The 24,561-nt window shown below is 33.3% G+C and overlaps 4 protein-coding genes across 5 annotated transcripts; 3 read left to right on the forward strand and 1 right to left on the reverse strand.

Moving 5' to 3' along the window:
• Positions 1-652: 652 nt before the first annotated feature.
• Positions 653-4,700, forward strand: LOC145129940 (U-box domain-containing protein 44-like). Of its 2 annotated transcripts, none has more exons than XM_079064782.1 (4): positions 653-973; positions 1,582-1,666; positions 1,774-2,343; positions 2,431-4,700. In XM_079064782.1, exons 3-4 carry the CDS (start codon positions 1,789-1,791, stop codon positions 4,309-4,311), a joined length of 2,436 nt encoding a protein of 811 aa, XP_078920908.1. In that variant the 5' UTR covers positions 653-973; positions 1,582-1,666; positions 1,774-1,788; the 3' UTR covers positions 4,312-4,700. The 2 variants fall into 2 exon arrangements, with proteins under 2 accessions (XP_078920908.1, XP_078920909.1); XM_079064783.1 differs by having other exon boundaries at positions 1,585-1,666.
• Positions 4,701-6,945: 2,245 nt separating this feature from the next.
• Positions 6,946-9,389, forward strand: LOC145128934 (TLR4 regulator/MIR-interacting MSAP protein). The gene is made up of 9 exons (XM_079063704.1): positions 6,946-7,109; positions 7,888-7,914; positions 8,038-8,117; positions 8,212-8,284; positions 8,415-8,472; positions 8,623-8,674; positions 8,786-8,810; positions 8,955-9,046; positions 9,114-9,389. The coding sequence occupies exons 1-9, from the start codon at positions 6,999-7,001 to the stop codon at positions 9,169-9,171; spliced, it is 576 nt and encodes a 191-aa protein (XP_078919830.1). The 5' UTR covers positions 6,946-6,998; the 3' UTR covers positions 9,172-9,389.
• Positions 9,390-10,120: 731 nt separating this feature from the next.
• On the reverse strand, positions 10,121-12,159 carry LOC145132655 (putative protein phosphatase 2C 27). Its single transcript, XM_079067533.1, has 4 exons — positions 11,513-12,159; positions 11,192-11,368; positions 10,912-11,117; positions 10,121-10,808 (listed from the first exon to the last, which is right to left on the reverse strand). Exons 1-4 carry the CDS (start codon positions 11,705-11,707, stop codon positions 10,241-10,243), a joined length of 1,146 nt encoding a protein of 381 aa, XP_078923659.1. The 5' UTR covers positions 11,708-12,159; the 3' UTR covers positions 10,121-10,240.
• A 6,250-nt stretch (positions 12,160-18,409) lies between these two features.
• LOC145130285 (uncharacterized) lies at positions 18,410-19,111 on the forward strand. The gene has a single exon (XM_079065112.1). The coding sequence runs from the start codon at positions 18,410-18,412 to the stop codon at positions 19,109-19,111; it is 702 nt and encodes a 233-aa protein (XP_078921238.1).
• Positions 19,112-24,561: the final 5,450 nt, after the last annotated feature.

Consider the following 24,561-nt stretch of genomic DNA (forward strand, 5'->3'; position numbering starts at 1 on the left):
TGACTTAGACATCATGCCCTTTGTTGTGTCGATTGTTCTTAGCCAATACACACAACGTAACGTTTTCATTATTAGCTCATGCATTATCATTTATACTCTTCACAATTTTACGAGTAAAATTAGATGAAAATTAATACACCAATATCATCGTACTTGTACAATCGAGTTTTTATTACAATTAAACAATGTTTATAACGCACTCGGTTACAAAATACAATATACTCATTTAGTATAGAATTGATGATGTTACACAATCAATGCTACAGGTACTGTAAAATTGTGTCCGAAGAAACCTTAGAGAGTCAACATACAAATCAAAACTCAAAGCTAACATCCTTAAAAACATTGTAACATATTTATAGATATATTATTTCATATAACATGCATTCAAAAATATATGATAAAACATCGTATACTTAATATTTGTCAAATATTATTTAATCATATTATAAAAAGAATCTTTATGAGCATAAAAATTTTTTAAAAACAATAGTTGAAAAGGTTGATCAATCATAAAAAAGACACGCTTTAATTGATAGAGAAAATCCTTCCATGTTATCGAGTCAAACGGTATGCCATACACTCCACAATTGTGTCACTATGTTCTACGGTCTAATACGACGACTATTATCATTGACTTCAAAACCTCCCCTCATCTTTCTCTCTCTAAAACCTTTGTATTGTATGAGTATTTAAAAATTTACAGAAGTTTCATTTTTGACTTTTGAATTTCTGTCATCTTTCAATTTGATCACTTGGGCACCTTCCTTCTCCTTTCTTTCGATTCGACGGAGAAATTGTCAGAAAAAAACCCCCCAATTTCATCGGATACTAGCAAAATTAAGAAATCCTCTCTTCATCATCATATGTTATTTGTATTGTTGATAAAACCCTTTTTGCGTCAATAATTGATACCACAGGTCGAAGGATGAATTCACCTCTGCAGAAGTTCAAATGAGTTGCAGAGTACAAGGTAAATTTGCTTGTTTTTTCTATGAATTATGCGTAGGTGTTATTGTGATTATGATTTGCAATTAGTTATTGGGTTTTGCTGTGAGCTTCTGATCCAGAGTGGATAGTGGACCAAATATGCGATTCTTTATTTCCAATTTGAGTTTGAGATTGCTTTTATGCTTTTTATATATTGGGGTTTTGCATTGATTTTCGCCAATGGAAATTGTAATAGAAATCTTGATGTTATAAGATGACATCTCTACGATGTGTCGGATTATGAAGTGAATTGATGGTCTTTGAAATTTTGCTGAAATTCTTATAAATTACTTCTGCTTGTAATGAAAGTTGCAACATTTTGACTCAGCTAATGAAGGTTTGATTATTAATCTATGGACTAAATTAACTTTATCAGTAACATAGAATATGTCCTATATTCCTATTCGGATGTTCTGATATGAATGTAACAAGTTCCATTATTGACAACATTTCTATAAGAGTTTTCTCCTTGCCCTTACAAAGTATCAATGACATTGATTTTAATCCAAAAGATTATCTCTTTTATCGTTCTTGAGGAGGGTCATTTATGTAATTGACTAATAGCTGATCTTTATTCTCTTATTACTGTAGAAGACCTCCTTGCATCAATGTGTCAATACCAAGGCTAGAAGTGTCACACTTCCAGAATTTCCACAAAAGCTAGCAACATTTGAAGGTGAACATCCTTTTTTAAATATTACATGTTTGTATCCAATATCTGTATTTATAATTTCGGTTTGCAATTTATATAATGTGATTGTTGATTTTTTAAATCTTTCACAGGCTGCATTCAGTCAAATGGCAGGGAGCTGGGATGAAAGTCATGAACTTGGTAGCCAATCAGATGATAGCTTCCAATACGAAAGACAACACATAGAGCCAATTTATGATGCATTCATATGCCCTCTTACAAAACAAATTATGAGAGACCCTGTAACCCTAGAAAATGGACAAACATTCGAACGTGAAGCCATTGAAAATTGGTTCAACGAATGTAAAGAAAACAACAGAAAGCTCATTTGCCCCTTAACATTAAAAGAACTAAAAACAACCGATATGAATCCAAGTATTGCTTTGAGGAACACAATTGAAGAATGGAATGCTAGAAACGAAGCTGTCCAGCTGGACATGGCCCGCAAATCTTTAAACATTGGTTGTCCTGAGACTGATATTTTGCGTGCTTTGAGATTTGTTCAAGATCTTTGCAAAAGGAATCTTTCAAATAAGCATATAATTCGTAATGCTGATTTGATTCCAATGATTGTTGATATGTTGAAGAGTAGTAGTCGAAGAGTGAGGTGTACAACTTTGAAGACTCTTCGTGTTGTGGTGGAGGATGATGATGATAATAAGGTGACTAATTAATTAATCTTTGATTTTTAATTCGTTAATTTGAACGAAAGTTGTATCATGTGTGTGATTCTTTTTGCTAATTTGCAGGAAATAATGGCGGAAGGAGACAACGTGAGGACAATAGTGAAGTTTTTATCTCATGAACAATCTAAAGAGAGAGAAGAAGCTGTGTCATTGCTCTTTGAGCTTTCTAAATCTGAAGCTATGGTTGAAAAGATCGGATCTGTTAATGGAGCAATCTTGATATTAGTTGGAATGACAAGTAGTAAATCCGAAAATGTGTCGACTGTTGAGAAAGCGGATAAAATTCTTGAAAATTTGGAGAATAATGAGAATAATGTGAGACAAATGGCTGAAAATGGCAGATTGCAACCTCTTTTGACACTTCTTCTTGAAGGTTCACCAGAACTCAAACTCTCCATGGCATCATACCTCGGTGAGCTGGCATTAAGCAACGATGTAAAAGTCTACGTGGCAACATCCGTGGGGCCCGCATTAATCAACCTAATGAAAACCACCAACATCCAATCACGAGAAGCCGCATTAAAAGCCTTAAACCAAGTCTCCTCATGCGAACCAAGTGCCAAAATCTTAGTTGACCAAGGCATCCTTTCACCCTTAGTCCAACACCTTTTCACAAGTCAAAGTCAACTCCCAATGCGCCTCAAAGAAATCTCCGCCACAATTCTCGCCAACATCGTAGCCTCCGATTCCGACTTCGATTCCATTGCCGTGGGTCCCAACCACCAAACTCTAGTCTCCGAAGACATAATCCATAACCTCCTCCACCTCATCAGCAACACGGGCCCCGCTATCGAATGCAAACTTTTACACGTCCTCGTGGGCCTCACAAACTCACCCGTTACCTTAATAAGTGTTGTGTCAGCAATCAAAAGCTCGGGTGCTATTAATAGTTTAGTACAATTCATCGAGGCCCCACAACAAGATCTACGTTTAGCTTCGATAAAACTTTTACATAATTTGTCCCCGAACATGGGACAAGAGTTGGCGAGTTCGTTACGTGGGGCCGCCGGTCAACTCGGTGGGTTAATCAAAGTGATTTCAGAAAACATCGCGAGTACCGAGGAACAAGCGGCGGCTGTCGGGTTGTTGGCGGACCTTCCGGAACGTGACATGGGACTTACAAGACAAATGTTGGATGAAGGCGCGTTTGAAATGGTAGTTTCTAGAATCAAAATGATAAGACAAGGGGAACCGAGAAGATCCCGTTTTGTAACACCGTATTTAGAAGGTCTTGTGAGAGTCCTTTCGAGGTTGACTTTTGTGTTGACCGAGGAACCGAAGGCTGTTTCTTTATGTCGTGAACATGATCTCGCGGGATTGTTTGTTGACTTACTTCAAGTCAACGGGCTCGACAACGTGCAAATGGTGTCTGCTTTTTCCTTAGAGAATTTATCTCAAGAATCGAAGAATTTGACTCAACTCCCTGAGATTCCGCCACCTGGCTATTGTGGGGTGATGTTTCCTTGTTTTAGCAAACAACCGGTGATGACGGGGCTATGTAGGGTCCACCGTGGGGCGTGTTCTAGAAGGGATACTTTTTGTCTTCTAGAAGGTCCCGGATTAGCTAGACTTGTGGCGCTTTTGGATCATACAAATGAGTTAGTGATTGAAGCTGCATTGGCTGCTTTATCAACTTTGTTGGATGATGGAGTGAATATAGAACAAGGGGTTGCTGCTTTGTGTGAGTGTGAAGGGATTAAGCCGATTTTGGATGTTTTAGTTGAAAAAAAGACTGATAATTTATGGAGGCGAGCTGTTTGGGTTGTTGAAAGGCTTTTAAGGACTGAAGATATCGCGTATGAAGTTTCGGGTGATCCGAATGTTAGTACAGCTCTTGTGCAGGCGTTCCAGCATGGCGATTATCGGACACGTCAGATTGCTGAGCGGGCGTTGAAACATGTTGACAAGATTCCAAACTTCTCGGGGATCTTTCCCAACACATAATGGAAGATTCTAGAAACAATTGTGGATGTTGTTGTATGATATGTGGTTTTGTATTGTTTTATTTTATTTTTTTGTTTCTTCATATTGTTTTCGTTATACACTGTTGGTGTGAAGGAATTTTGACATGAATGGCTTTCAGCCGTTTTTGTGATTTCTTTTACGTTGGATAGTGTATATAGAAAACAGATATGATGTTTTTTTCATTAGATGTGTATAATTGATTTTTTTTTGCTTTGTTGTTTGAATCGAGGATATGTTGGGTGTAAAATTGTGCAGTTGTTTTGTTGTCTTTACTTAAAAGAATTTGTTGAGGAAGTTGAAGGGTGTATGTCGTTTGAGTTGTTGAATTGTAACATAAAAAAAATGTAATTTAAGTTGATTTTATTTTAGTGAATGTGTTTTCAAACTCAACAATGAAGGAGTTATGATATAATATAATAGGACTTGGTTACAAATAGGCAATTAGTTACCAAAAGGTCAATTCTATTGTAGTTACCTTGTCTATTACTATTTGATTATAGTGGTTCATAAGGTTGTGTTTGGTTTTAGAAGGGAGGGATTGGACAAGCTTTTTTGTGCTCTATTCGACGATGAAACGAGGGGGTATTTGTGTCTTTTGTTTATTTGTCTTTTGCATAAACAAAAGACAGAGAACAATCATTAATTATGTCTTTTGCATAACAAGAACCACAAAATAAGTTTTTATCCCACAGTATTCTATATTTATCGTGATACTAAAAACTGTAATTTTCCAACAAACGTAGTTATGTGTTATCTTGCATAAAAAACATTATCTAAAAGTTGACTTTTGAGAATATGTTTTCTAAAAATAAAAGTTTTTGAGATTATGTATTTTACATGTGTATTAAAATTAAATGAAAATATGTTTTGTTTTCTAAAAATTTGCCCAAAAGTATATGATATCCGACTTGATTGCAAGTATATGATAGTTTTTAAAATAACTATATAGGGAAATATATCATTCAAACTTATTTATTTATTTTCAAAATCTTCAACTTCATTTATGTAACAAGTCAAACATGGTTGCCTTAAAACTTTTAAATTTGATTCAATTAGGTTAGGTTGACTTGCAAAGAAAACGACTAGTTGATTTTAGTTATAAATGTGTTAAAAATATTTGAGTTAATATTATTTATATTAAAAATCATTAATTTAGTTATTAAAGATACATTTTATATAAAAATAAAACTATTCCTAAAAAACTAATTTATTTAGTACATTATTAAAAATGAAGTATTTATAAAAGTTTATGTATTATTATATTCAGGTTATAAAGTCATGACTTTTTTTATGTAAAAGAAAATGACAAAAATCAACAATTGTTTATTAAAAGTGACAAGAAACCAACAATCGTAATATAATATTCTCTATTAGGAGAAAATACAATAACATTATAGTATATAATACTTTTTTATGTTAAAAAAAGTTATTACTTTATCATTAAAAAGCCCTAAATATAATGATTTTCTGAAGGTTACGGACTAAAATCTCAAACATATAAAGGATTGTTCGATTTCTTATCATTTTCCATTAACAATTATGGATTTTGTCTTTTTGTTAAAAGAAAATGAAAATTTTGTTTTATCACTAATTAGTCTAAAATATAGATTTTTATGAAGGTTTCTTTTATTCAAAATACATTTTATGTGACCTTTAGGCATCAACAATGCATTAAACTTATTAGAGTTTAATGGATTGAAACATCATTATTTTACTTAGTATACAACTCTACATTAATTTTCCTACAATGCATTGAACCCAATAGAGTTCAAATGTTCAATACAATATATATTTAATAGTTAAAAGGTTTCCTTTTTCCATTGAAGAGTTCAATGACCATTAAACTTCATATCTGTTGAATGTCAACATGACATCCCACAATGATAAAGTTTAATCCATTAAATGTCAATTAGATATGTCACATCATTCAACTCTCCCATTGAACTATACATTGTTGATGCTCTTAGCATGGTTTATATGGTTTTTTTTATTATTAATTTTTCACTTTTTGCATACATTTATACATATTTTTATCTAGATGTTTATTCTTATCTATGATGAAAATATATAAGTTAATTCTTAATGGTATTTATATTAAGTATGATATGTCGGTAACATGTTCTGTTTTTTAAAAAATTGTTTATGTTTAGCAAAAGATTGCATACTATGTTGTTAGTACTATAAAGTTTGTGGTTCACCATTCTAACTAAAATATTTATAAAACTCGGTTGTTATTGTGATCACTAATTGTATCGAAATCACTAATTAAAGGTATATATATTTATAACGAATTATCCTTAGTTAGAACTGTGAATCAATAGTTACTGTTTGGTTGAATGGAGAAATATTGGGAAATAGATTGCTTTGGTTGCTATTGAATGACATTTAAACATGTGATTTAGTAAACAATCTATGAAGACAAAAATTATAAAACTCTATAAAAGGGCACATATGCAATTTCTAAATCTCAAAGGGGGCAAATGGATAATACAATCAATCTGATGTGGCGGATCCCTTCCAGCCTGCGCCAGGCGGCTCTTCCCGATTGGTCACAACACTCTTCTTCCACGTAACCAAACTCTCCGGTCAGCGGTCAATATTTTAGTTTAGATCGCTGCTTATCAAAGGAGTGTATAGTAGGTGTACGCCGTAGAGAAGAACAGAAGATGACGATGAGGGCGGCGTTGCGACGGTTGATCTTCGTTGCGGCTATATTTATTACTTTATCTATAGCACATTCCATTCATGACAAATGCGCAGCTTGCAATGCCGTAGCTGTGAGTTATCAACCTTTCCATCATTTGATCTTGAAATTGTTCGATCTGTAGTTTGCTATGGTGCATCCAATTTGTGATTTTATATGTTATGTATTGAAATCTGTGCTGGTTTTAGGATAATTGGAACTTATATACTAGCTTGAAAACCTAAATCTGTTTAGCGATTTTCTGTTAAATTTAGAGTTATGAAGATATATGTTAATTAGCCTTTGTGATTTGTTCTAGTAAACAAGAAGTATGATTTCGGTGTCTAGTACTTTACTTCAAGTTTTGTGCCTAAGACTGGAAGTGCTAATCTTTGGATTGTCAAGCACCTGATTACGTGAAACCCCTGGAAAGGGTGGAAATACAGTTTAAGGAAAGTGAAGAAACATGATCTTAAAGATATCTAGGAATATGATTATCACAAACGCCTTATTATCTTCCTCGAGATTTCTAACATTTTGTTTTATGTTGGTAGAATCTTTTTGAAAGGAAGAGATTTCTGTTTGTAGGAGATCAAAAGGAATTCAAGTTTTTTCAGTATGATATGTAAATATGTGAAAGCCTGAAAGGAATTGCAATGCAAATTATGTTAGTAATTTGTAATTTCTTTCTTGTTTTATAAAAACATCATATATGAAATGAACACTTATACAACCCATTTACTAAATTTTCTTATTTAGGAAGCTAACTGTTTATAGAACTCTTTTAGAATAAGAATAAACTATAAACTAACTAAACATAAATTGATCACTACCATGGATTTGAAACTGATTAGTACTTTCACATTTTGCAGGAGGAACTGGAACTTGGAATGATGAAGGTACACTTTTTTTCCCTTTTTCTCCAATGCATTATTTCATTCCTGTTTCATGATTTAAACTTATTCAATTATCTATTCTGTAAATTATTTTTACAATCATGTTTTATTTTTATATTATTCCAGGAAAAACCAAAAAATCATCTAGATATGAGGCATCGTTTGGACTCCACGGGTCAACGTAGAGGAAAGGTAATAGATTACAGGTAAATTTTAAATAACTTTTCACCTTTCTTTATTATTTATTAAAATCAACTTTTCCCACACAACATTTTTTTATAATCAATTTCTGTTATACAGAGTCAGTGAGCTGAGAGTTGTTGACCTCTTAGATGGACTTTGTGATAAAATGCAAGACTATACTCTTCAGAAGGTATTATTATTATTATAATTATTATTATTATTATTATTATTATTATTATTATTATTATTATTATTTCTGAATAATGAAGTAAAAACTTTATTCTTTCATTTTGTTCATTATTTTTTTGGAAATTATGCAGATAGATTCAAACAAAAAAACATGGATTAAAGTGGATGACTGGGATGACATGACTAGTAGTATGTATTGGTGAATAACTTCCTTCAGTAAGCTTGTTTTATATGGTTTATTTGTTAATTAAAATTAAAAAGAGTTAAGTAAAAAATGTTGACTGATTTCAAGTAAGTTTGAGGTTTTATGTGACAAATCTTGTTATTTATATTTTACAGATAAGCAAGAATCACGTGCTCATTCGAAAGAGATATCATCTTATTGTGGAAGGTGATATGAGAAAACTAATTTACACCATAAAATATTTAATATTTTGTTTTTTATTTATTTTGAAAAAATATACACACTAATTGTATTTATTTGTGTATACTTATTTTCCAGGTTACTTGAGGAAACCGAAGATGAGGTGAGTCAAAGCTTTCTTGAACTTAGGATTTAATGAGCTATACTTCTATTTAATCTTTTTCAGTTTTTTTAAATAATAAATTATATGATTATCTTAAGTAATATATAGAATAGTGTTAAAACTAATAAATAAATAAAAATACAGCTAGCAGAATTGATAAAGAAAGGATCAGTCAAAGTAGGAGAAGTGAGCAAAGTTTTGTGTCAAGATCTAAGCAAACATTGCAAGAAAACAAGGTATTTTTGAATATTTCATCCCATTTCTCATCTGTTTATTGTGTTTCATGTTGACATTTTTGTGCAGTGGTCAACATGAGTCAACCCATGATGATGAAGATGATGAAGCTAATGAAGAACTTTGATTGAATAACCCAAACAAGCGTGGGGGATGGAAGCATACTAATACGGATATTAATTGAGATGAACTTTGTTTTATTTTTGTATCTTAAAATTTTTGTTGGAATTAATGCTTATCATCAATTTGGCCCGAAAAAGAGGACAAAGAAACATGTTGCACAAGTGATCCTTAATGTATTCTTCATTGCATTGGATCTGTTAAATCGAATATAAAATTTAAAAATGTATGTTCAAAATCAAAGTTGAATTATAAAAAATAATTCAAAATCAAAATCGAATTCCATCATGTATTAATCTTAAGATTTACTATGAAAATTATAATCATTGCTACTTTGAAATCATAATAACATGGTCCTAATGTCCATGCTTAAGAAATCTTTGATTTTTATTATTTTTGGTAATTATTTATTATTAGCAATTTACATCTTATTTTACAATTTAGTTTTTTATGAATTCCTTTTTACCTTACCTTTTTTTACCTATTTGTTTTTTAGTATGTTAAGGATTTTTTTTCATATATATAAATTACTTTATCAATTTTTTGGATTGAAAAAACATTTAAAAGTTCGTTTTCTTTACATTTTTTTTACAAACAATAAGTGCACTTCAATGTATTACTAAACTTAATCGATTGTAAATGTCTTATTTTAACCCACTGTATATTCATTTTGTTACATATTTTATAAACATTTTTTCGTTTTTAAATTTAGTTTTCTTTCAGCTTTTACATATTTATTTTCATGAATATAAGGTTCTAAAAATATGAAAAAAATTTATTTTTATTTTTAAAATATTCATATCTACAAACTAGAAGTACACCCTTACCTATTGTACTTAATAAAGCTTCTGCAGAAACTGTAATTTACTCAAAGAAATAGTGTACAATGGGGAAACTAATTAATCATCAAGAGTACTCAACTTACCAAAATGTACAAAATCTCAAAACAAAAAACATTAAAAAAAAAAAAAACACCAATAATCTCAAGTCTTATTTCCCAAAAACTAGTACACAAATCAACATAGAAAAAAAAATTAAAAAAAAAAGTTATAAACACAAATTACACATTCTCTCTCTCACGAATTACCATCCAAAACGCCCTTAAGAAAATTAATCCCTTCAGAAGATATACTCCTCCTATGTCCCACTTGCGGTTGCACCTCAATCCACGGGGGCGGATCCGGTGAGAAACAGACCACAACAACCGTTAAATTATCACACGTGTTTCTCTTAAGTGCTTCCCTCACAAGCTCTTTAGAACACCTCTCAGGATCATTATGAATCATCAATTCTTTTCTAGCAATTGTTACAGCGCATTGACTACTCATCACATCCCATAAACCATCACACCCCATGATCACAAACTCATCTTCTTCCATCAACAAAACTTCTTGCAACTCTGGTTCTGAACTCAACGGGCAGCCTGACCCTGACCCTTTTGGGAACTTCATATGCCAATCCCCAAGTGCCCGGGCAACCGATAGCTGCCCGTTTAGATACCCGTCGTATATTACACCACCCAGTTTTTCAATTCTGTGTCTTTCGGTCACACTGTTTGGTTTGTGGTCGTTTGAGAGCTCAATTGCCCTGCCTCTTTTTCCTAAAACTGCCCGACAATCGCCGGCGTTTGCAACCACCATCTTCCTATAATCATCATCATGTTTGAAAATTCAGATTACTCTTTTTACCAGATGAAGAAGAGAATGAAAAGGAGAAGAGAATCAGAATTCAGAACCAACCAGCTTACCTTCCGAAGATGAAGGTGGTTAATGCAGTGGTTCCGGAAGAAATGTCAACACTGCTGTTTTCTGCAAATGCTTGATCGGCTTTCATGTATGCGTTTCTTATTGCTTTTTTTAAACAACTTGGGAACTGGGGATCTTCGACTATGAATTTTAATATGTTTTTTCTAACATAAGAAGCAGCATCTGTGCCACCATGCCCATCGAAAACCTGTTAATTGAATGAATTGGTGGAAGTTTAGATGAAGAAATAAGAAGAGAGATGGATTTTGGATAGATGGATACCCCGTAGAATGCTCCGGGGGAAGGAAAACCTTCTGTTCTGTCTAAATGTTGAAGAAGGTTGTCTATACATATATGTTCATCTTCCATGTATTCCTTTGGCCCTTTCTCTGCACAGCTTCCTGATCGAATCATAGGCATATATTCCGATTTCCCATCAACAATCCCAAAGTTAAAGTCCTAGGGAAGTACGATTTGGGCAATATTAGTCATTCTAACACTTGTAATTTGCTTAAAATTGGGTTTAATTAAGCAACTGAATGACGAATTTAAGATGTGAAATATGAGCTAGTAAGTATTGAAGGGAAGAAATGATTTAAATACCGGATCTGTAGGTGTCAGGAGTGTCGCCGTGCTCATGCTATGACGGACTAATGAAAGATGCCTTGGAGGTTTTCCGATATCCAGTTCATTTAATTGCTCTGAATTCTGCGATTTCTCTTCGCCGGAGATAATATCATTAGTGAAACCATCTTCTACCATTACATATGACGGCGAGTAACCGGTGCCGGCAGCCATACTCTATTTTGGGAAATAAAACTTCATCCCAAGTCAAGTAATCTACATAAAGCCTCTGATCATGTAACTTCGACGATCGGATTTTTTGATACACTGATGATCACTTCTTAATCAACGAAACAACGAACTAGATATAACTCAGTGCCAGCAACAAAAATCGCAATTTTCAACAAAATCTCGGTCGATTGAAGCTAAATAGCGAAGCAAAAAAAACAAATCGTGTACGAACAATGGAATCTATGGAAAAAGAACCTCGGATCCTACTCAAAGTATGAATTTCAGAAATCACGATCGAATATTTCACTATAATTAGACAGCATGGTGGATATAAACAGAATTGCTCGCAGATGAGAAGCAGGTGTGATGCTTTTGTTCGCCTATTTATCTCTATTGTCACCCAATTTAAGAAACCCTAGAAAGCACTGTCCAGAAACAGAAATCAGAAAGGAAAGGGGAGAGGAGTGTACATATTTATGACAAGATTAATAACAGTTAGACCCCCTATAGTTATGAATAATTCGTTAACATCCTCACAAAATAGTTTATGTGGCACTATTGACGAATAAAGGTAACTTATGGTTCTTAAGCTTAATATGTGACAAGTAAATGAATATGGGAAAATAGGGTAGAATTATACTTGTATTGCATATGAAGGAATTTATAGAACAAAACTATGATAAAATGACATTAAGAAGTTTATAATATTTGTTAGTAACGTAAAATGTTTAGTTTTTAGCGCTTATTAGAATAGGCAATCGTCAAATACAAGTTAATTTAATAAGTAGTTATGTGGCAATACACCTTTCAAATCAATATTGGTAATTAATTTATAGTGTTTGGTACCAATCAATTGTAAATACATCCAAATTCCCAAACCACGCTGCTTTAAATTATGTTTTTTATAACAATGGACCATTTTATAGGTGCATGTTTCGATGTTATTAATAGAGAAGATATGTGTGAATTCTTAAATAGGAAGTCGTGTCAATTGATATAGTGGTTAATATGCAAAATTGCAAATATATATAAGTTTTTTTAAAAAACAAAAACTTCCTGACAGGATTTTCGGGTCATTTTTCACATACCAATTAATATTCCGTTGTAAATATGGAGTTATGTTTCATACCCTAAATTCACTATGGGCCAACCTCGATGGCTACAAAAGCTGAAGAGTATGGAGATAAATAAATTATTATCTTATAACATTAGTTTTTAGACAAAATTGCAAAAATGATCCCTGTGGTATTATATTTTTTTGGGTTTTAGTCCAAACCTTGATTTTTTTTGGATTGGTGGTCCTTTTGACCATGTTTGTTTGTGATTTTGGTCCCTCGAAAAACTGAAAAGACTAAAATACCCTTTCTAATATACTTTTCTTATTTTTTTTATTTAATTTAAAAGAAAAAGAAAATAAATACTAATTTGGGCCCATATATATATATATATATATATATATATATATATTAATATATTAATATATATATATATATATATATATATATATATATCACAACGCACCCAAATATCAATCCCTCTCGTTCGTATCTCACCGGCCGAAGGAAAAGAACGAAGAACTTGACACCGGCCACCACCTCCCTCTGCCCCCTCCTGTCGAGTCACTCCAGCCATCACTGGAGCCATTTCTTCCCTCCTTCGTCTCCGCCGGCAGAAGACCAAACAGAAGCAACAGAGGCTGTCGGAGCTCCTCCCTCCGCCACCCACTGCCACCTTCCCACCGAGAAACACCTCCCTCCTCGTTTTTTCTGTTGATCGGAGCAACCCATTGCCGCCGAACGCCACTGCTGTGGAGTTCCGACCACCACCTTGCCGCCACTACAGTCCTGTTTCCCCTTTCCCCTTTCCTCTCTCATACTCTCCTATCTCCCTTCTAAATCTTTGTTCAATATTTATCTTTCAAGATTGGATCAAGAAAGGTGATGGTTGTATTTAATCTGTATAATGTCTGCATATTTTTATTAGATTGGATCAAGAAAAGTGATGGTTGTGTTTAATCTGTATAATGTCTGCATATTTTTGTTGGAACTTTGTTCATTGTATTTGATGAAATTCCTGTCAAATAGCTCATCTTGTGGAACTCGATGATTCTACTGGGTGGTAATTATGGAAACTTGGAAGACGCACGTAAGGTGTTCGATCAAATGCTCAAATAAGATAGTGATGTTTTGTCGAGGAAGACGAAGGGCAAAGGAGGAAGACGAAGGACAAGAGGTGTATATGTATTTGAGTTGATGGTACATGTATTATTTTTAACTTCAATGTATATGTATGTGATTTTATTATATTGGAAGCAGATATAAGGAAGAAGACGATGAGAGAGAGAGATCCGGTTTTATATTTAATAACAATAATAATTTTAAAAAGTGAAAGAAAAATGAAAATTAAATTCATTAAGGTATAATAGTCTTTTTAGTTTGGACAGGGACTAAAAATGCAAGCAAAATAGCTTAAAAGGACCACCAATCCAAAAAAGTCGGAGTTTGGACTAAAACTCCAAAAAAATGCATACGACGGGACCATTTTTGCAATTTTGTCTAGTTTTTATTTGAATTAATATTGTTGTTAATTGTTTTTTGAAGGTCTAGTAAATACTTTCTACTTGTTATAAATTGGCTTTAGAACTTCTTTTAGAATTCAAATACGATATACAAGTCCCGTAAAAGCTCAAAGTGATTTGGGGTAGGGAGTACCCCTCATATGGACACGTTTATTAGAATGATTTTGACATTAGCAACTTAGATGTTACACGTTATGGACTAAAGTAGTGGCTCAATGATAAAATTGAAACACTTATAAGGTTCTTTTTTATTTAGGTTAACAACCAACACTAGTATGAACAATAAAGTAATCTCATAATACATCTTGGTTTGTTTGGTTGGGATTTTAATTACTTAATTGTTCATTGTATATTTGAATGATTTGTGTTTTGATTGTTTATAAATATATTTAAAACATATTTATACCTTTAAAATCATATTTTTACATTTAAAAATATATGTATATATCTAAAAATATATTTAAAAATATTTTTATACCTTCATAAAAATAAATAATAATAAAATTAATAATAATAATAATAATAATAATCAACATTTATTTAATGTTTCGAGGTTAACGGACATTATGTATTGAAGTTCAACATAAAAAAATGCATAAAAGTACTTCTAGCTTAGTGGTAAGGTACCTCTTTGTGTGTGAGGGGTATGGGGTTTGAATCCTTGCTATTCTGGTTTTCTTTTTCTTAAAACCTTGATTTTTTTTAAGTAATTACAGGCGTGTTATGTTATATAAATTAGTTCATAGGTCTAGTACAAAGTTGTGATTGAGCCCAACGAAACAATGATTTCCTCTGATCGCTAATCGGGTTTGGTAGAATCGGCGATTAATCGCTAATCGGACCTCCACCGATGAGATTATTGCTAATCAATCACTATAATCGGGTTTGGTCAATACAGGTCAAAGTAGGAATTAATCGGACCTAATTGGACCTAACCATACTTAATCGGACCTAATCGGGTTTAGTCAACAAAGGTCAAAGTCGGACCTAATCGCCGATTAATCGCTTATTTTGTAAGATTAAAGTTAGATTTATAAATTTTTTAATAGATTTCTTAATAGTTAATGATCCCGGATTAATCCCCGCCTAGCCGATTAATCCCTAATCGCTAGTCCACCGATTAGCGATTTCTGCAACCATGCTTATTATGGTAGCAAAAAGAGTTTTAAAAAAAAATGTTTGTATTAACTTTTATGGTAGAAAAAGTCGTATATTTGTAAAATGATTGAAAATGACATGGAAAGAAACGAGGGAAGAAAATGAGAGTGTGATAGTTCATTAAGGGTAGTATAATTATTTTCCAGTTTAAAAAGTCAGAATTTCCTTATTTTTATTAACCTCGTTTTAAAACATGCCAAAAAAGTCATTTTGAAATGCACTTATACAATAGTCAAATATTTTTTTACTTGTCGACTTTAAAAACAAAAAACAAGTCAATAAACTATTTTGAAAAGGAATCTCAAACACCATCTTCGACTTTAAGGTTTAGACCTTATAAATGCGTTAGATTAAGTCCTAAAAATGATTTTCAATGGGTTGATCGAAGAGAATAAAAAATAACCATCTCATTTGTCGAAGAGAAGAAAAAATAACCATCTCATTCTTGATTGATCAAGAAGAATATGTTGGAAAACGTGTTTCTAAAGTCCTAAGGCTTGCTTATTTAGAAGGGAAATCGCTACAAAATCCTTTAAGTTTGTCGATTCGGACGGTTTTACTCTAAATTCAAATTTATGTTCATTAATCCCTAATATTTTACAAACTTTTTGTCATATTTGTCTTTTAGCATGTCAAACACATATTTATAAAAAGATGTAGTTATGTATTTAAAAACATATTTATGTTTTTTGGAATTATAAAATATATATATATATATATATATATATATATATATATATATATATATATATATATATATATATATATATATATATATTAAACTTGCAAAAAAATAAAAATATCTATTTATATTTTTGAAAAATATAGAAAGATGTATTTATGTATTTAAAAACATATTTTATATATTTCAAAAATATAAATAGATATTTTTATTTTTTTGCAAGTTTAATATATATATATATATATATATATATATATATATATATATATATATCTTTTATAATTCCAAAAAAACATAAATATACATATTTATATTTTTACAATTGTAAATTTATTTTTAAATACTTAGATAAAATTTTAAAGGTATAAATACATTTTCAAAGTTGTAAATACATTTAAAATGCATTTTAACCTTTTAAAGCATATTTTTTATATTTTTAAATATCTTTATACCTTAAAACGTAATTAAAAATATATTTATACACTCATAAAAAATATAATAATAATAATAATAATAATAATAATACAATTTAAAGTCCTCATGTGTTATACAAAATATATAATAATATCCAGCATTATATTTTTGAAAAACGATTCAACTTAGTGATAAGATTTTGGGTCTCTAAGTGAGGTTTTGGGTTCGAATCCAGTCTCTAACATTCCTACATCAAATGAAAATGTTGACAGATAAACTATGTCTAAGGCATGTCAAAAAAAATAAATAAATAAATAAAAATAAAAATAAAAAATCTTGGTCATCATCATCTAAACAAAATTTTAACCTAAGAGCTTTTGTATCAATATTCCTATTTAGAAAAATATACTTTACTATATGAAATATTAAGTCCCCATTTTTATGAAATATCTTATAATAAAGACAATTTAATTTTGTTTTAGCTACTTATTTATTTGTTGTTTTAAAATTAAAAATTAAAAAAAAAAAAAAAAAAAAAAAAAAAAAAAAAGGGTTGGATTATCCATTTTCCCCTTCAATGTCATAGTGTCATGTTAAAGGAGGAAGTGAATCGATGGTTGCTAGGCTATCGTCTTTAAAAACTAAAAGTGTCAATTCACACAAGGCTAAGGACAATTGTTGTAATTCATTATTTATAGACTATAGAGAAATTAGTTAAACAAATATGTTTATTAGAATACCATTTATAACATCGACGCTTCCAAAGTTCCAATATATGCATACGCTTTTGTTTGAAATATACAATAATCATGTAAATATTCAGCATCAACCTATATATCAACACCAAAACTTGGTTGACCATGTTGTCATATATTGATTTGGACTCACAAACTCTAAAAAAACTGGTGATTTGAGAATTTGACCATATCTTTTGACTTTGTATATTTATTTTGGATTTGATTAGTCAACACAAACCTTTATAACTAACCAACTCGCCATACCTACCCCATACAACTTAGATGTGTCTTTTAGACCTACTTCATTAATTTAAAGTCAACCAGTTATTTTTTTGTAATTTTTGAAGTTAGGATATCTTTAAGAGCAATCGGTATGGGCCAAACGAGAACCAACGCGGGTGACGTGGCGCTTGGCGACGGCGGCTTAACGGGGGAACACCGCCCCCCTGCTCGTTGCAACTCGTCGAAGGTGGATCTCGTTGGCGTCACGATGGGATGAAACGAATGAATTGTTACCGTTTGAAACTTTTAATTGCAACGGTTTGAAAAAAAATTAATTATTAAAAAAAAACAATTTATCCTATAAATACCTCCCATTTTATAAAAAATTTCACACACTTTCTGTTCTCCTCTCTACATACTTTCAATTATCTTCAAAAAAAATATGGATCATTTCAACTCGTCCGATGATTCAGATGACGATATTTTCTTTAGGATGATGTATCATTATTACACTACCGACCTGCTACAACCAGACCCAGCCCCGCTACTAACAAGACGTGCGATGTTAAACAGAAATCGCGAGGAAGGACACCAACATCTATATCGCGATTACTTTGCGAATAATTGTGTATACGGGATGAAGGACTTCAAAAGAAGATTTCGTTTGAGTAGGGATGTGTTCTTACGAATCGTCAACGCCTTGAAAAGTCGGTATCGTTTGTTTACTATATTTGTATACAAAATAAATAAAAATGTACTACATGTTTCTTTAATTTTACAACATATGTAATATATTTTTAAACTGTAGTAAATTTATGTTTAGGTACGAATTTTTTCAATTAAGATATGATGCTAGAGGTAGACGAGGGTTTACAAGGTTGCAGAAATGTGTTGCGGCCATTCGTTTGATGGCTATGGGGGAGTCACCCGACACCATGGACGACTATATGAGAATGTCCGAAAGAACCGCAAAAGAGAGTTTGAATACATTGTCAAGGGGTGTTGTTGAAACTTTTGGAGACGTGTATTTGCGGAAACCTTCGTTGCATGATTTGCAAGAATTGTATGCGGCGCATGAAGAACGCTATGGGTTTCCCGGAATGATCGGAAGCATTGATTGCACACACTGGAAATGGAAAAATTGTCCGGTAGCATGGAAAGGGCAATACGCAAGTGGTCATCACGGATCACTTTCGTTGGTGTTGGAGGTTGTCGCTTCTCAAGATTTATGGATTTGGCATGCATTTTTTGGGGTTGCGGGATCCAACAACGACGTCAACGTTCTTGATCAGTCGCCAATATTCGACGATCTTTTGAATGGAAAAGCCCCGGATGCTCCTTTCACGGTAAATGGAAACGAATACAAATATGGGTATTACCTTACAGATGGAATATATCATCAGTATTCCACATTCGTGAAGGTATTCCGCCACCCGGTTGAAGAACGAGACAATTTTTTTAAGAGAAGACAAGGAGCACGTAAGGATGTGGAACGTGCTTTTGGAGTGCTGAAGGCGAAGTGGCATATAGTCGAACATGCAGCACGATCATTGGATTTAGAAACTCTACGATATATCATGTATGCATGTATCATAATGCATAACATGGTAGTATAAGATAAAGGGCGAAATATTGCACACTATATCCAACGGAGCCCAGACACGTTCAGTTTCAACCACGAACAACAGATTATTTGCATCGCGTTGTTTACATTCAGGACGCAAATAAACACAGACAACTTCGAGTGGACTTGGCGGATTATATCTTTTATGGTAACAATAACGATAATGAATAGCGTTGTATTTTTTTTTTTTTTTTAATTTGGATGTTATTTCTTTTTTTGTTTTTGGATATTATGTGTAATTTAGTCTTTATGTTAATTTTAATCTTTAAAAATTTGTAATTGTTATTTATAATTTTTAAACATTATGTTTTATTTATTATTTATATTTAAAAAATATTTGTCTAAATTTAAAAAAAAATCGAAATAAATAAAAAATAAATTATAAAATGGAAAAAAAGTTGGTGTCATAACAAGATACAACATGTTGCCTATTTCCCCACTTGGTGTTATAACACCATTGATGATGTGGCATGTGATGTGGCACCAAAATGGTGTTACATCTAGTTGCCCACACCTTATGGTCTAAGTAAAAGTTTTTAATGTTTAATGTCACCTTAAAGTTGAAAAAAGACAAAATTGCAAAAATGGTCCCTGTGGTTGCCAAAATTCTGTAGTTTTGGTCCAAAACGAAATGTTGGTGCACTACTGGTCCAATTTTAGATACATTGTGTGGTTTTGGTCCATATAGTTGTATTTTCTTGTGTTTTTGGTCCACATCCCACCTAAATTGACTAATATGCCCTTTAAATAATTATATTTTAATTTCTTTTATTTATTTTCTTATTCTTATAATAAAATGAAAAACAAAAAAAATAAACCTCCCTCTCTCTCTCTCTCTCTCTCTCTCTCTCTCTCTCTCTCTCTCTCTCTCTCTCCTGTTAAGACGCATCACCCCAAACACCCTCTATTATTGTTTTGCTCGACCCCTGCTTTCCCCGAAGCCATAGCTCCGGTGAGATAAGCTAACAGTGGAGGAAGAGAGCCCCTCGGAAAAACCGGTTGTCAACCTCTCACCTCCCCTCGGTTGCTGACCAAACCCACGAACCTCCTCCTGTAGTGTTGTTTCCGATTTGCCCTTTCCCTCAATTTCTTCTCAGTTTTTCTACCAATCCCTCCACCTCCCCTCCCATGGCTTCTTGTGTGATGTTGCAGAGCGTCGATATGCACATTTGGGTTTACAATCTGTACAACAAATCCAATCAAAAAACAACATTTTAGAAGATGATTATTCTTTGGAGCAATCTGTCGAACAGTTGGTGTGTGCAACAGTTACAAATCATTTTGGATGATGCTTTGTGCTTTTGATCGATAGCAATAAGAAACAAATTGTTTTCATTTTTTCAAGATCTCATAGTGAGGATTGGTGTTTGCTCGTCATCATAGGGGGAAAGACGGGGTGGCAGTCGGTGGTTTTTGGGAGGTTGATGCCACCTCTGGTGGGGCTATTGTCATATGAGAAAATAAGCAAGGGAGAGAGAGGGGAGGTGGCAGTGGTCAAAGGGTGTGTTTGGGTTGTTGCTGATTGGCAAAACTGGTGAGATGAGGTGGTTCCTAGTGATGTTCGGTGATCACAACAACAACAACACCACCACTCGTTGGTGGTGGTTGTTCTTGGCAGTGAAAGGAGAAGGAAAACAGAAAACGTGAAGGGTGGGTGGTGCAATGGATTCTACAATACAAGAGGGGGATAGAGAGTGGCCGTTTGTGGTGGTTCATGGCGGTGAGGGGTCACCGGTGGGTGGTTGAGGGTGGCAGTCCTTGGTTGTCCCTGTTTCTTTCTTCGTTTCTTTCAGTGGTGTGTGTGTTTTTGAGGGAGAAAAAACAAATAAAATATAAATTAAATTAATTTATATATTTCAGCAATTAAAAAAAATGAAAAATATAAATTATAAGGGCATAATCGTCGTTTTAAGTGTGTAGGGACCAAAAACAATAAAAGATCCAATATTGGACCAGTAGTGCACCAAGGTATCGTTTTGGACCAAAACTACAGAAATTTGCCAACCATAAGGACCATTTTTGCAATTTTGTCTTGAAAAAAAATATACATAATGAGTCATATTTACGACTTTTTTGTCTTGATTGTATGTGAAGAGACACATAATTGGTTCTATAACATATAATCATACATGTGTTTATGATAGTAACCTTTTGATTCATTGTAAAACGAGTATTTGTCATTAGTGAAGGGATTTTTTTTTTTTTTTTTTTTGGAATAGATGATAGCCAATGTGTTTAATAGGTTGACTTATTTATTTATTTATTTATTTATTTATTATTATTATTATCTTTGCTAAATGGCACCGGACAAATGGGCAGAACCGATCTGTAAGGGGGCAACTAAAGCGACCGTCCACGACCCAATTTGTTTGAAAGCCCCAAATATCAATCATTTACATCGAGTTCATCAAATTCATAAAGGCAGGGGCGGCTCAATTACTTTGGGGGCTCTAAATGAACCAAAATTTGGGGCCCTTTGACTTGTACTATTCTAAAATCATTAGTATACACATGACAGGGCATGAATCAATGTAGGGAATGCACATTATGTATGCGATATTTGGTGAAAGTTGCACTTGTTGCATTGTGGTGAAAGTTGCACTTGTTGCACTTAGGTAGGGTTCCCGCATATGGCTTCGGTGGTGCTGGAGTGGTAGCAGTAGTGGCAGCATTAGTGGCAGCATGGACAGCAACAATTTGTTGCTTATTAGCGGGGTCCTGTGCTGGTTGGCTCTTCTTTTCGTTCCAGAACTTCCTTTTGTTGTTTCCCCCTTTTGATTTATCAGTGGTGGTGGTTGTAGTATTATGACCGGCTCGGTGGTCAACAAGTTGTTGTGCCAGCTCCCTGGCACTGTCAAAAGTAGTTGGCCTTGAAGCCAGGACACTACTTTGCACTTGGAGAGACAGTCCCCAAAGGTATCGCTCCACCTTTTTCTCCTCCGGAGTAACCATTGTTGGGCAGAGGAGAGCCAATTCATTGAATCGGGTGGTGTAGGTTTCAAGGTCGGAGCCCGTCATCCTGAGGTTCCAAAGTTCTTGTTCCAGCTTTTGAATCTCACCTCTCGGGCAGTACTCCTTCATCATCAACGTTTTTAGTTCTGCCTAGGTTATGGAGCTAGCCACTTCGAGAGTAAGTGACTTAATCCGGCAGTTCCACCAAGTAAGGGCCCGGCCGGTGAAAGTGAAGGCTGCGAACTTAACTTTGCTCGCTTCGGGGCAAGAGCACACCTGAAAGACTACTTCGGTCTTTTCAAACCATTGCATCAAAGTGATGACTCCCCCGCTCCCATTGAATTTGTCGGGTTTGCCATTGGTGAAGTCTTTGTATGAACACTCTCTTGCATGCCACGTACTGTCTCCGTGGTTAGAGTTTGTAGCACCCGATCCAGAACCACCAGCCCCGTTTGTCCCTATCTGCGACATTGCGGCCGCTACGGCTGCTGTTACTGCAGCCTGGAACATCGCAGGATCAAACTGTGGAGGCAGCGGCGGAGGAGGTGTTGCTGTGTTGCTGGAAGGTCTTGGTCTTCTCCTTGGCGGCATGGTTCTGTCATAAGTCGTAAACCAATGTACTTTTAGTAAAAGTGTATTTATAGGAAGAAAATCTTTTATACATAAAGTATATTATTACGTTGTTTTCCGGTATGTTTACGATACATACGATTTTATACTTTTAATTGACCCAATACATTGGGTTATGAGGTAAAATGAAAGTATAAAATATTTTATTTGAGTTTCCTTGTTTCCAAGTATATGACTGTTTGTAGAAGTTTCACATATACTAATTTAGTCGGGACATAATTAATATATTATATTTTAAAATGATCTTTATCGGTTACTTAATTAGTTGCAAAGTGCATACCAGTCATATGTGATTAACATATAATAGTCCTTCGAATAGATGACCCTAACTCCAAGACCACAACCAAACAAGGACATGAAGTGAAACAAAGATACATAAATTCTAAGTCTATAGCATCTTAGTTACATATGACCTTAGCGCATCCACTTAGCAGCTATTAATCTATAAATAAAGACCTATTTAATTATCAGATAATTTATTATAGTAACACAAAATACTCCTATAGTATTTGTAAATGTTTAGTTTTGAGTTCTTAAAGTATCCTTTGTAGTCTGTTATTAGGTTTGTTAGATTTGTTGTCCATCCTGACCATCCCCCGGTATATGCAAGTCAATTCCCGGACAGATATAGTTGATCAGGCTATATCCTTCCCAGATTTAATCCACATATACTAAGGCATACTCAAAATGTTCAACTCTTCTTCTTTTGCTTTATGTTTTCGCTAGTTATGATACCATGCGAGCATGTAATGTATGTATGTATACTTTAATCAAGAAAATCATTTATTTTCTAAGAGTATATTTATTTGAAAAATGCACAAATCAGAGACTATTAGTCCCAATTGTGTTTATAGTTTGTATATCTTATGTGGTTTGATATACTTAATTCACTATAAACTGTGCTCTTATACCAATCTGTCACACCCCCAAACCAAGGATGGCGGAAACGTCCGGGGGTGGAGGACTTCATGTATAGTATCATAACAACAATTGTAATAGTAATTCAAGCAAACACAACCAACATATATATATAATTGAAAAAGTTACATCATTGTATGAATTACATGTTTACGAATCAATTACAATATGTTGACAAAATTATGAAATAGTAGACGCCTTAGCGTCCCATCCTCAAAAGCACTTGATTACCTGTTTAATGATTTCCTGAGAATACAAGTTGTTTGAAAAAGTGTCAACACAAAGGTTGGTGAGTTCATAAGCTTTTGTTTGGTATTATTAAAAGCCTTTCGTTTGTAAAAGTAGTATTTGTGTTAGAAAATCCAATATTTTCCTTAATGTGTAAATGTAGTCTTAAAACCCAAAGACCGAAATGTACAAGTAATTTGTCATATTTATAGTAAAACAATGCAAGTTTAAATCGACATAAACTCGTTAAATTTTAATGAAGTTCCCGTAAATTCCAATGTTTATTAATACTTTATGTGAGTTTATTATAACCATACTATGACCAAGGTTGCCTAAAACGACGTTCTTCAGGCGTCGGAAATGTTATGACATTTGTCACCCCAGACCTATCGGTCTAACTGTTGCATGCAGTTTAGGTGTGGGTTTGTCAAACCCAATATAGATCTATACACAAGTATCACGCTCTCCCTCAAGGAGACTCTGGTTACAATACAGGACTTAATGGTAATTTGAAGTAAATGTCTCACAAAGTCATTAACGGAATTACGTGTTATGAAAACTTGGTACCGTATGGCCGTACCTTGCTTAATGAAAATATCCTTTGTATAAATGTACCCTTTTTAAATGTATGTGTTATGTAATGTATCATAAACTATACCTATTATAGTTTATCAACCAAGGGTAGTACGTGGTAATGTATGCAAACTATATTCA

This window comes from Lactuca virosa, chromosome 8 (genome assembly GCF_052849685.1).
Source record: "Lactuca virosa cultivar CGN04683 chromosome 8, Lactuca_virosa_CGN04683_v6, whole genome shotgun sequence".
NCBI lineage: Eukaryota > Viridiplantae > Streptophyta > Magnoliopsida > Asterales > Asteraceae > Lactuca > Lactuca virosa.

Coding starts and splice junctions, on each gene's coding strand:
- LOC145130285 (XM_079065112.1), top strand. CDS start 18,410: ATGGGGGAGTCACCCGACACCATGGACGACTATATGAGAATGTCCGAA.
- LOC145128934 (XM_079063704.1), top strand. CDS start 6,999: ATGACGATGAGGGCGGCGTTGCGACGGTTGATCTTCGTTGCGGCTATA. Junction 7,915..8,037: donor TGGAACTTGGAATGATGAAG/GTACACTTTTTT, acceptor ATATTATTCCAG/GAAAAACCAAAAAATCATCT. Junction 8,675..8,785: donor ATATCATCTTATTGTGGAAG/GTGATATGAGAA, acceptor CTTATTTTCCAG/GTTACTTGAGGAAACCGAAG.
- LOC145129940 (XM_079064782.1), top strand. CDS start 1,789: ATGGCAGGGAGCTGGGATGAAAGTCATGAACTTGGTAGCCAATCAGAT. Junction 2,344..2,430: donor AGGATGATGATGATAATAAG/GTGACTAATTAA, acceptor GCTAATTTGCAG/GAAATAATGGCGGAAGGAGA.
- LOC145132655 (XM_079067533.1), bottom strand. CDS start 11,707: ATGGCTGCCGGCACCGGTTACTCGCCGTCATATGTAATGGTAGAAGAT. Junction 11,118..11,191: donor CCCCCGGAGCATTCTACGGG/GTATCCATCTAT, acceptor TTCAATTAACAG/GTTTTCGATGGGCATGGTGG. Junction 10,809..10,911: donor ACCACCTTCATCTTCGGAAG/GTAAGCTGGTTG, acceptor TGATGATTATAG/GAAGATGGTGGTTGCAAACG.